Source organism: Myotis daubentonii, chromosome 16, assembly GCF_963259705.1.
Source record: "Myotis daubentonii chromosome 16, mMyoDau2.1, whole genome shotgun sequence".
Taxonomy (NCBI): domain Eukaryota; kingdom Metazoa; phylum Chordata; class Mammalia; order Chiroptera; family Vespertilionidae; genus Myotis; species Myotis daubentonii.
In genome coordinates this window covers 21,402,283-21,415,257 of record NC_081855.1, presented here as the reverse complement: position 1 = coordinate 21,415,257, position 12,975 = coordinate 21,402,283, and the positions used below count along the sequence as shown (strand labels likewise).

Here is a 12,975-nt window from a genome sequence, read left to right as displayed (position 1 = left end):
GAAATTTTGCGTCAGAACTTCAGGTCCATGTCCCAGCTTAACACACAACCATTTTTTTGATCGAACAACTACCCTGTATTGAATACTTGGTTAGACAATGTATTAAGAGCTCTTATATAAATTAAGATGTAATATTTATTCCACACAGCAGCACTATTTGTTCTTAATTTTCCCGTTTCATAAAGCGATTGAGAACTAGGAGGTTAATGAGCTTCCCATTGCTGCTCACCCAGGAACTCATGAAGCTGGGAAGCGACCCCCTTTTCTGCTTCTAAGATCCACACCCTAAAGGCTCTGGCACACATGACACAGGGTGCTGCTGCCACCTCCTGTGGGCCTAGAGAGGAGCTGACATGCTGGGTGTGGAAGCCCTTCTCCAACCTTGAAGTCCCGTGTAAGTGGGAGGAGCTGTGATGGGAAAAGTAAAGGAGTCCTATTATTTACCATTTTCCCAAGTTTCTGTCTCCGAAACCCCTCAAATAGGAAACCCTGTTTTGAGGACAAGGAGGGACCAAGGGGCCCAGTCTTCCCTTCATCCTGGGCCTGGCTTGCCTCCCCCTCAGAGAAAAGCAGCCTCAGCCCTCCTGTGTCTGCAGGGAATGAGCCGGAATGGCCCCGTGGAGACTGCTTGTGGTTGGCCCCCTGGTGCCGGCTACAGGAGAGAGAGAAGAGTGAGGAACCTTATCATTACAGACTTCCCACACAAAGAGATGTGGATTGGCCAGGTCAGGAGCTGGAAAATGGGAGAGAGAGAGAGAGAGAGAGAGAGAGAGAGAGAGAGAGAGAGAGAGAGAGAGAAGAGCCACACTATTTTCCTAAAGACAGAAAAGTGCTGTGCCAGTGAAGGGGGTGGTGGCGTAGAGAAAGTGAAGTCCCCATCACAGAAGACATTGTGTTATGGTGGGCTGATCTGGAGATTCCAAATCAGACAGTAACCACATGGTGGTCCTTTGATAGTTGAGTGAAAAGTGGGAGTAACTCTCAGCACAGACTCAAGAGACTTTCTGTGTGGATGCAGCTTCTAGATCTATTATTTGTTACCCATATTACTCTCCTCTGGTTCCACACCATGAATGAGGTTACCTATTTCTCTCAGTACTTAACTGAGGATCTCAACTTAAGAGATCTGCCCAGTGTCCCTGAGCAGTCTGGTGGCAGCCAGAAGGCTTAGGCCAGGAGCTCTGAGTGAGGTGTTTGCTTTGTGTTAGCCTAGCACTGACAGGACACAGAACACCCGCAAACCTGAATCTAGCAAAGGAGGGCTGTTTGCCTCTTAGAAAAAGAGAAGACGTACCTCAATGTGGGGTTGGAGGGATGAGAAGAGATAAACCAAAGAACTTACATATTTATATGCTTAGCCTATGGACACGGGATGGTGAAGACCTGGGAGGTGGGGAGGGCTTGGAGGAGGAAGGGAAAGGAAGGGATAGGAGATATCTGTAATGCTATCAACAATAAAAAATGTATTTAAAAATGAAAAAAAATTAAAATATTTAGGTTGAAAAAAAACAACAGTTGACTGATAAAGGGGGAATTGATGGCCTTATCCTACCCCAGACCAACCCCCCCCCCAATTGGCCTGAGGATGGAAAAGAACTCCCAGTGACTCCCTGAGCGACCCCGTCCCTGAGCACACCCAGCCACCACCTTGTTTCTGCCATGGACCCCATCAGCAATGACTTCCTTCCACAGCCTGTTGCCTGGATGCAGGGCCCCGTGGGGCATCTGCCTGACAGGAGAGAAGGTGGGGGACAGGAAAGAGGGCTGGGAAAAACCAGAGGACACCCACAGGAATGAGTACCTCTGCTTTCTGGCCCTTAAACCAGGCATCTCCCACTCTCCATGCCCATCAGAATCCTCTGAGCATTTCCCCCTCTTTCCTGAAATATTGGTTATGTTCTGAAAACCAAGTCATTTCCAGCAAGCACTCTGACATCAATGGTACACTTTGGGAACCACTGCTCTGAGACTGTAAAAGTCAGTGGGGTCTGAACATTTGTGTGAGCTGGCCTTAGAGACGGACACAAACTCCTGTAAGTGTGGCAGGCTGGAGAGGGAAAGCATGTGGGAGGGCGGAATGGAAAAGAGTTCCAAACTCAGCATTAGAAAACTGGCCTTTTGGTACCTTGTCTGTTGCTCCCTAGCTGTGTGACCTTGAGGAGGGCGAGCAATCTCTCTGGGCATCCTCCTCTCACCCATGAAGCCTTTCTTGCAGGTTTAATAAGGGCGTGCAATGCGGCGTATGACTGCACTTTAAAAACTACAGTGTTAAAATGATTGGAGGGCTTGTTATGTTGCCTTTAAATAATGAGTTAGTTTATACAAAGATTTTTCAAAGTATGTGAGTATCTTTGTATGTGAAAGAGAGTAAATGAGAGAGGAAGGGAAGGGAAGGGAAGGGAAGGGAAGGGAAGGGAAGGGAAGGGAAGGGAAGGGAAGGGAAGGGAAGGGAAGGGAAAGGAGAGAGCATTAGCCAGAAATGTCCAGATCTTACCCTCTGCTCTGTGCTGGTCTCAGAGGTCCATGGTTCTGCTGCCTCCACTCACACTCCTAAAGGATGAAATTTCAGTCAGGATATAAAGAACCCTAGACATCACTTTCTGAATAGGACTTGGGGACTTGTCCTTCTGGCTAAAGATAGGAAGCGGGGCAATTGGTGCCTGGATAACCAGTCCTTGCAAAATGGAAACAGAAGCGAAGGCTGTTTATGCCCTGATGAGGATGAGGAGCTGCCAGTTGGCTCCCAAGCTCATAAAGAAAGAAGGTGTCCTGGGACCACATCAGGCCTAATGAGCAGTTTTGGAGGCCGCCTGGGGGTGGGGGAGGAATCCCAAGAGAGCTGGTTGAAATGAACCTGGGTAATTGCTCCAATAGTAACATTGCAAAGTTCTTGAGAATGAATCTGTTTACAAGGCATAACCAACTCCACTTCAGTAGCAATCCTAAAAGATGCCCTAGAGTAGTGTGGTTCTCAACCTTCCTAATGCCACGATCCTTTAATACAGTTCCTCATTATGTGGTGACCTCCAACCAGAAAATTATTTCGTTGCTACTTCATAACTGTAATGTTGCTACTGTTATGAATCATAATGTAAATATCTGATATGCAGGATGGTCTTAGGCGACTCCTGTGAAAGGGTCGCTCGACCGCCAAAGGGGTCGCAACCCACAGCTTGAGAACCGCTGTAGAGGTTTGAGTAAGCCAGAAACAATGAAGACCTCCTATTGTGCAGCCTAGCTCTGAGTCATCGAGGTCTGGGAAATCTCAAGCATGAAGCTTGGATTAAGTGGATCCCCAGATGGCTAGTGACTCCAAATACTAAGTGAAAGAAGACATAACAACAATTGAGACCTCAACTTATTTCTCTTAATCATATTTTCAAATGCAATATCCAAAGATAAACAGGTGCATAAGGAAATAAGATTCCAAAAGCAAGAGCCAATAGCTGTAGGCGTACATGTTTACCAATTTTCATTTTAGAATTATGGCTTTTTGAATTTTGTTTAAGAATTTTTGCCAATATTCTTCTATATTTTCTTCTAAAGGATATATTGCTTAACCTGTCACATGTAGATTTGCTGGCAACCTAGAATTGACTTTTGTCTGAGGTGAGGGAGAGATCAAGGCCTTTCTTGCAGGTTTGATAAGGGTGTGCAATGGGATAGTTTTCACTTTGAAAACTACAGAGTGTTAAGATGACTGGAGGGCTTGTTATGTTGCCCTTAAATAATAAGGAGTTAGATTATATGTTTGTATGTGAGGGAGAGTAAATCGAGGAGAGAAGAAAAGAAAGGGAGGACAGAGAGATCATCAGCCAGAAATGTCCAGACTCTGCTCTGTGCTGGTCTCAGAGGTCCCTGGTTCTGCTGCCTCCACTCTCTGGTAACCTGGTAACCACTGTTCTGGTCTCTGCTTTGATGAGTTTGATTCTTTTAGATCCCACATATAAGTGAGATTTTGCCGTATTTGTCTTTCCATGTTTGGCTTATTTCACCTGGCATAACGTTCTTCAGGCCCATCCATGCTCTTTCAAATGGCAGAATTCCCTTCTTTTTTTATAGGTCAGTAATATTCCATTATGTATATATATCCTATTTTCTTCATTTGTCTGTGGAAGGACACCTAGGTTGTTCCTATATTTTTAATACTGTGACTAGTGCCGCAAAGCACCTAGTAGTGCAAGTGTCACTTCACAATTGTGGTTTCAGTTCCTTTGGATGGATACCCAGAAGTGAGATTGCTAAATCTCATTTTTTATTGGGTTCCCTTTTTTGTGCTGTTGAGTTGCAGGAATTCCTTTTATAGTTTGGATATTAACCTTTTATATAAGGTCTGCAAATATTTTCTCCCATTCCATAGGTTGCCTTTTCATTTTGTCAATGTTTCTTTTGTTGAGCAGAAGCTTTTTATTTTCATGTAATTCCGCTTTTTTTTCCCTTGTGCTTTTGGTGTCATACCCAAGAAATCATACCAAGGAGCTTTTACCCTGTGTTTTCTTACAAGTTAATGGTTTGAAGTCTTATATTTAGATTCTCACGAATTTTGAGTTAATTTCTAATATAGTGTAAGATATGGGCAAAATCTCATTTTGTGTCTCTGTGTGTAGATATCCAATTTGCCCTAATATCAAAAATTGAAAAGGTGATCCTTTCTCCTCTTTGTATGCTTGGTGCCTTTGTCGAAGAGTAGTTGATTACATATTTATAGATTTATTTCTGGGGTCTCTGTTCTGTTCCACTGGTCTCCATATCAGTTTTTATGCCAGTACTATATTATTTTGATTACTGTAGCTTTGCAATATAATCTGAAATCAGGATGTGTAATGCCTCCAGCTTTGTTCTTCTTGTTCCAGTTTGTTAAGCCACTCAGCATCTTTTGTGGTTCCATATGAATTTTAGGATTCTTCTTTCTATTTCTATTTTTTAAAAAATGTCTATTGGAATTTTAAAAATTTAAAATGTTTTTTGGAGCAGTTTCAGATTTATAGCAAACTTAGGAGATGGTACAGAGATTTTTCATATACCCCTGGGCTCTACACATGCATAGCATCTCCCAATATCAGCATCCTCAACCAGAGTGGTAAATTCATTGTAAGTGGTAAATCCATATGGTCACATCACTATAACCCAAAGTCCATAATTTACATTACAGTTCACTTGATGTTGTACATTCTATGGGGTTGGACAATGTATAATGAATGACAGGTATCCATCATTATGGTATCTCTGCTCGAAAAATCCTCAGTGTTCCACCTATTCATCCCTGCCCTCTCCAAACTCCTTAAAACCACTAGTAATTTTACTGTCTCTATAGTTTGCTTTTTCAGAATGTTATATAGTTGGAATCATACAGTGTGTAGATTTTTCAGATCTAAAAAATCTGAAAAATTGGTTTCTTCCAGTTAGCTAAGATTCCTCCATGTATTTTTATGAGTAATAGCTCATTTCTTTTTTTGTGCCAAATAACATTCTATTGTCAAGATGTACAAAAATTTATTAATTCACCTGAAGGACATTTTGATTGCTTCAATGTTTGGCAGTGATGAACATAGCTGTTATAAACATCTTTTCTGTTTGGGTACAAGTTTTCAACTCCTTTAAGTAAACACCAAGGAGAATGAATGCTGGATCAAATGGCGAAAATATATTAGTTTTGTACAAAACCACAAACTGTCTTCCAAAGTGGCTGTGCCATTTTGCATTCTCACCAGGAATGAATGAGATTTCTTGTTGCTTCAAATCTTCACCAGCACTTGTGGTTTTCAGTGTTCTAGTTTTTGGGCAATCTAATTGATGTGTAGTAGTATCTCATTGTTTTTTAATTTGCATTTTCCTGAGGACATATTATGTGAGTATCTTTGGCCCTCTTTTTAATCAGTTTCTTTTTTTTTATTGTTGAGTTTTAAGTTTTATTTGTATATTTTGAGTAACAGCCCCTTACCAACTGTGTCTTTTGCAAATATTTTCTCCCAGTCTGTGGCTTGTCTTCTCATTTTTTTGACATTGCCTTTCATGGAGCAAACGTTTTTAATTTTAATGCAGTCCAGCTTATCGATTATTTTTTCCTAGACTATGCCTTTGGTGATGTATCTAAAAAGTTATCACCACACCCAAGGTCATTTAGGTTTTCTCATATGTTATCTTCTAGGCATTTTATAGTTTTACATTTAACATTTAGATCTCTGATATATTTTCAGTTAATTTTTGTGAAGGATGTAAAGTCTGTGTCTAGTTTCTTTTTAAAAAAATGTGGATAGTCAGTTGTTCCAGAACCATTTGTTGAAAATATTATCTTTGTTTCATTGTATTGCCTTTGCTCCTTTGTTAAAGATCAGTTGACCACATTTATGTGGGTTTATTTCTGGGCTCTGTGTTCTGTTCAATTAATATTTTTGTCCATTCTTTCTCCAATACTACAGTTTGATCACTGTAACTTTATAGTGAGTCTTGAAGTTGCATAGTGTCAATCAACTTTTTAAAAATTAAATATTGTGTTGACTCTTTTTTTTAAAATATATTTTATTGATTTTTTACAGAGAGGAAGGGAGAGAGATGGAGAGTTAGAAACATCGATGAGAGAGAAACATCGATCAGCCGCCTCCTGCACATCTCCCACTGGGGATGTGCCCGCAACCCAGGCACATGCCCTTGACCGGAATCGAACCTGGGACCCTTCAGTCCGCAGGCCGACGCTCTATCCACTGAGCCAAACCGGTTTTGGCGTGTTGACTCTTTTTAGTCATTTGCCTATCTCTCTAAACATTAAAATCTGTTTATTGCTATGAAAAAAATAATTTGCTGGACTTTTTATTGGGATTACACTTAATTTGTAGATCAAATTGGGAAGAACTGAGATCTTGACAATATTGAGCCTTTCTATCTATTAACATGGCTGTGATATTGTGATTTATTTTTATATTCCTCCTATTTCTGGCACAGAGCTCCTAAAACCAACCTTTGGAATTCCCTGAGAAGAGTGTAATGGTGTCTTATTGATTACAACCACCTTTCAAATAAACCTGAGTTTATGTTCATGAGGTGACCTTGGGAAAGCACCTAAGGTTGGTGCTTGTTGCTAGAAGAACCAACCAACCTCTGGAGAGAGATGAAGAGCAGGATTGACTTAATCACTGATGGCCAATGGTTTAATCAGTTGTGCCTATGTAAGGAAGTCTGAAAAAAAAAACATGAAAGGCCAGGGGTGGGAGAGCTTCTGCATTGGTGACACATGGAGATTCCTAGAGAGTGACATACCCAGAGAGGGCATGGACGCTCCATGTTCTTCCCCACACACCTTGTTGAATGCCTATTCTCCATCTGGCTGTTCCTGAGTTATATCTTTTTAGAATAAACTGGTAACCTAGTAAGTAAAATGTTTCTCTGAGATCTGAGAGCTGTTTTAGCAAATTAATTGAACCCATGGAGAGGATTATTGGAACCTTCCATTCTTAGCTAGTCAATCAGAAGCACAGATGACAACCTGGCCTTGTGATTTGTGTCTGAAGTGTGTTTGTGGGACAGGGAAGTCTTGTAGGACTAAGCCCTTAACCTATGGGATCTGATTTTATCTCCAGGTAAATAGTATCAGGATGGAGTTGAATTGTAGGCTACCCAGTTGGTGTTGGAGAAATGGTAGGTGGTGTGGAAAATCACGCACATCAGAATTGGTGTCAGAACCATATAACCTAAGTTGAGATTGGGCTTCAAAATTACCTTCTCCCCTTCTACTGCCTCCACCACCATTCCTGTTTATAAGCATGTGCTGATATGTTTGAGAATTCTTTTTAAAAGAAATGAAGACGAGATGGGAAATGAGGAGCCACAGACATAAAGGAAAGGGTGAACACCCAAAGATAAAATCTAACTTCTCTCAGAGAAAAGAAATTCAGGAAAAAGGCAAGGCAATATTATTTTGAGGACCAAAGGACAAAAATCTTCCCAGAGCAAAGAAGAGAGATCTCTTGCCATTCTGCCTGAACATCAGGGGCTGTGTCCAGAGGGACTGTGGGTCAGCATTGAAGCAGTGGCAGCTGAGCCCAACAGAGCATTAGGAAAGGGCCAGCTTCACCCAATAACTCTCCTGTGGGAGCGGGGCAAGGTGTCTTTTATAAATGGCTTCCAGGCAGCAGGCCCCTAAGAGAAGTTCAGAAGAATATGAGGGGCGTGTGCGAAAGAACATGAGAGCCCAAGGACATAACTGGATAAGGCTGGGACTGTGGTCCTGTGTCAGGCAAGCAGAAGGCTTTAATCTTGCAAACTTCTAGTATTAGCATTATGTGACCTTATTTATTGCCAGAGCTGATGAGGTCTGAAGGACATTGGGTTACACATATATGTACTTTCTTCATCGAAGATATATGACCTCCTTCTAAGATGGAGCTATGTCCCACTCTCTCCTGTATCTCCCATAGGATAATGTTTTGCACACAGTGGAGGAAATTTCTAGTCTTTATTGTAATGTCCTGTCCAAAATTACCCTCATGTGAACCTCTGAAAGGCTTTCCCTAGGAAGAGTCTTCCCAGAGCCCCATGCATGTCCTTGTTCCTCAGGCTGTAGATGAAAGGGTTCATCATGGGGGTGACCACAGCATACATCACTGTGGCCACTGAGTCTTTCATAGAATAGGTGTGCAGGGGCTTCAAATATACCATACAAAGTGTCCCATAGAAGAGGCTGACGACGGCCAAATGGGAGGCACAGGTGGAGAAGGCTTTGTACTTGCTGGAGGCTGATGGCATTTGAAGGATGGCTCTGACAATCCAAACATAAGACATGATCATGAACCCAAAGGGGGTAAAGAAGATGAAGGATCCCGTGGCAATCAGCACTGTGTGATTGATCTGAGTGTTGGAACACGCGAGCCTCAGCAGGACATACATCTCACAGAAGATGTAGTGGATCTTCCGGGACCCACAGAAGATTACTTTGGACATAAGGAGGGTGTGGATGAGGCCATAGAGAACAGAGAACACCCAACATAAGGCCAGGAACAAAATACAGAGGCTGGGGCTCATGGCTGTGGCATAGTGGAGAGGGCGGCAGATAGCCACAAAGCGGTCATATGCCATTGTGGCGAGGATGAGGTTGTCCAGGGCCACCAAGGAGACCAGGAAGTAGAGCTGTGTCAGACACCCCACGTAGGAGATGGCTTTGTTCTGGGACTGAAGGTTCACCAGCATCTTGGGGACTGTGTTGGTGACAAAGAAGAGGTCAGTGAAGGAGAGATTGGCCAGAAAGAAGTACATGGGAGTGTGCAGGCGGGAATCAAAACTGATGGCCAAGATGATGAGCACATTTCCCACCACCGTGACCAGGTACATGGACAGGAACATCCCAAACAGGACCCGCTGGTCTTCAGGGCTCTCGGAGATCCCCAGGAGCAGGAACTCAGAGGCTCCACTCTGGTTGCCTCCACCCATTTCCCCAACTTTCTGTAATATCAGCATCAACAGGCATTTACTATATGCCCTCAATCAAATAAAGACATTCAATTAATTAAAACCAACTCTTTTTAAGCATTAAAAAATATCTTAGGCTAAACTTTATCATTTTTTTGCATAAGAAACAATGTAATAATAAACACAAAAACAGGGCATGAAAAATCTTTATGAAATTTAGTAATTCCAGCCACATCTAATCTGGCATACTCAATATAATAGGAGTAACATCAATTGTATTATTTTAAATATAATCATCTTGCAATTCTTTTGGAAGTGCTTAAATATTAGTATGTTATATTAGGATAGTGTATACACTTATGTTTTTTTTTTAAAATATATTTTATTGATTTTTTACAGAGAGGAAGGGAGAGAGATAGAGAGTTAGAAACATCGATGAGAGAGAAACATCGATCAGCTGCCTCCTGCACATCTCCTACTGGGGATATGCCCGCAACCCAGGTACATGCCCTTGACCGGAATCGAACCCGGGACCCTTCAGTCCGCAGGCCGACGCTCTATCCACTGAGCCAAACCGGTTTAGGCTACACTTATGTTATATATAAAACAGGTATATGCAGTATAAAAAATTGATGGTATATAATTGGACAAAGGGGAATGTAAAAATATTGAAAAGAAAATGGAAAAATTGTCATTATTTGCTGATAGGATGGCCTACCTGGAAACAAGACAGTCTGTTGACATGTTATTAGAAATAAAAACTTTCAGAACACTTGAAACCAAGTCTGAGCTCTGACGTTTTCTAGCTGTGAAAACTTGGGCAAGTTACATGAACTCTTTGACTTTATTTCTTTATGTGAAAAATGGGTAGGGGTGATAATAAAATTAAATTATAAAGTGCTTACCATAAGGAGCTAACTTTCAGTGAGTACTCAAGAAATATTCATTATTATTATTAATATATGTACATAATAATCAGGAATAATAAGATTAAAATATGATGTACAACAATCCCATCGACGTTATCAACAAACAAAACTATGCATGAAGATGTTAACAAGAAGCAGGCAGGGTCTTCAAATTCTTCATAGAGGCATAAAGTAAAATCTTTTTAAAAAATCTTTATGGTTGAAAGAATTACATAAGTCCCTATCCCCCCCTGCATTGAACCACACTCGCACTCCCAGTATAAAATTTAAAATTGATTTTCAATTATTTTATTTAGACTTTTGTAATCATATTTATAACTGAGGCTTATCTATAGTTCCTTTTTATGTGCCATCCCTATCACCTTTCTGATATGATTTGTTTGCATTAGAGTCTGTCTGAAACTTGTATTCACTTATTGTCAACTCCCACCATTTGAAATTTGTTGACTCTTCTTCAATAACTTATGATGTAATTTTTATAGAAATCCCATGGAATCCATTTTCCCCCAATAGCTTTTAATACATTGCAATCTATTGATTATGAACAAAAATCCCAATGTGAATAATTCAAGCAATACAAGAAATTGGAATATAAAGAAAGTTAAAGTCATTTCAAATTCTGTCATGCAGGCACTGTCAACATTGTGGCGAACACACTCTCAGTTTTGTGCTTTCAGTCACCTTGACGCACTCAATATGTGAGGGCAACTTTCTCCAAGTCAATATTGTCCTTTATTACCTATTATTTCTTCTTGAATAACCTTACATTTATTCCTGCATGATTTTCCTTTAATCTTAAAATTAAAAAGTTTACCAAGTTTCATTCAGTGGTGTTTCTCCATTGACTTATCTGACTTAGAACGTGGTTTCCAATCTAAAACTTATGCCTCCTCAAAAAATAAAATAAAATTATGCCTCCTGAAAATAAATAAATAAAAATATGCCTGCTCTCATTTTAGGTGAATCTTCTTTCATTCTTTATTTTTTAAAATATATTTTTATTGATTTCAGAGAGGAAGGGAGAGGGAGAGAGGAATAGAAACATCAGCGATGAGAGAGAATCATCAATTGGCTGCCCCCTGCATGAACCCTACTGGGGATCAAGCCCACAACCCAGGCATGTGCCCTGACCTCCTGGTTCATAGGTTGACATTCAACCAATGAATCACACTGGCCAGTTTCATTCTTTCTTTCTGTTATATGTCTTAGAATTATACTAATACTATACTCGAATCAATTAGCATTTCATTTCGGTGATTCTACTCCATCTCCCCTAAAAAAATACCTGCAGTAAACCCAACCTGCCTCTTTGAAAATAAATAGATTAAAATATTGTTTTAAACAGACTCAACAGTATAAAAGAAGAGTATCATTCCTAATATTCAGGTGAATAATACATTTATGCAAAAGATTTTATGAAAAAAGAGAAAACTTAAAAATTAATTCATGATATTCATGGCAGGAGGATATTGCATTTGTCAGAAGAGAGTGATCCACTATCAAGAAATTTTGCTTTGGGGTGAAAAATAAGATCGTGAAATAAAGGAATATAGTGGAATCACGACTGACTTTAAGCAAGACAGTGTGAGAAACTCCATTGACCTGTGTAAGAGGGAGGAGCTGTGGTGGGGATTTAAATAGTTCTATTATTTATCATTTCTCAAAATTTTCTATCTCCCAAATCCCTCAAGTTGAAAACCCTGCTTTGAAGACAGGGAGTGACTAAGGGGCCCAGTCTTGACTCCACCCTGGACCTGGCTCTGCCTCCCGCTCAGACAGAAGCAGCCTCAGCCCTCCTGTGTCTGCAGGGAATGAGCCGGAATGGCCCCATGGAGACTGCTTGTGGTTGGCCCCCTGGTGCCGGCTACAGGAGAGAGAGAAGAGTGAGGAAACTTATCATTACAGACTTCCCACACAAAGAGATGTGGATTGGCCAGGTCGGGAGCTGGAAAATGAGAGAGAGAGAGAGAGAGAGAGAGAGAGAGAGAGAGAGAGAGAGAGAGAGAAGGAAGAGCCGCAGTATTTCCCAGGAATGGGGAAGTGAGTTCCCCATCACAGAAGGCATTAGAACAGGCCGTAGGAAATAGCAGTGTGAGTGTTCACTGCAGACTCGATTCAAGCATTTAGTGAAGGGAGGTGTTGCTTCATTTCACTTTTAACATTGAGATTCCAAATGACAGAGCGACCATGTGGTGGTCCTTTGTATTTGAGTTAAAACAGGAGTAACCCTTTGGACAGGCTCTGGAGACTTTTGATATGTACAGTTTCCCGAATCTGGTTTTGTTACATCATTCTCCTATGTTCTACACCACGAATGAGCTCATTTATTACGCACAGTACTTACGTGAGATGTTAAGATAAAGAGATCTCTTAGCAAAGCTAATAGTTTTAATGAGAAAGGAGAACTGATGGGCTCATTCCAGAGGCCACTCCAGGACCCCACATTGACCTGAGGATGGAAAAGAAAACCCGGTGACTCCCTGAGTGACCCCGTCCCTGAGCACACCCAGCCACCACCTTGTTTCTGCCATGGAGACAAAGGCCGTCCACCCCCTTAGACCTCATCAGCAACGACTTCCTTCCACAGCCTGTTGCCTGGACGCAGGGCCCTGTGGGACATCTGCCTGACAGGAGAGAAGGTGGGAGA

The 12,975-nt window shown here is 41.2% G+C and overlaps 1 protein-coding gene across 1 annotated transcript; it reads right to left on the bottom strand.

Moving 5' to 3' along the window:
- Positions 1-8,478: 8,478 nt before the first annotated feature.
- LOC132217799 (olfactory receptor 1D2) lies at positions 8,479-9,468 on the bottom strand. Its single transcript, XM_059668244.1, has one exon. The coding sequence runs from the start codon at positions 9,445-9,447 to the stop codon at positions 8,479-8,481; it is 969 nt and encodes a 322-aa protein (XP_059524227.1). The 5' UTR covers positions 9,448-9,468.
- Between the last annotated feature and the right edge of the window lie 3,507 nt (positions 9,469-12,975).

Bases quoted from the DNA above. Each gene is read 5' to 3' on its own strand.
- LOC132217799 (XM_059668244.1), bottom strand. From the start codon at position 9,447: ATGCTGATATTACAGAAAGTTGGGGAAATGGGTGGAGGCAACCAGAGT.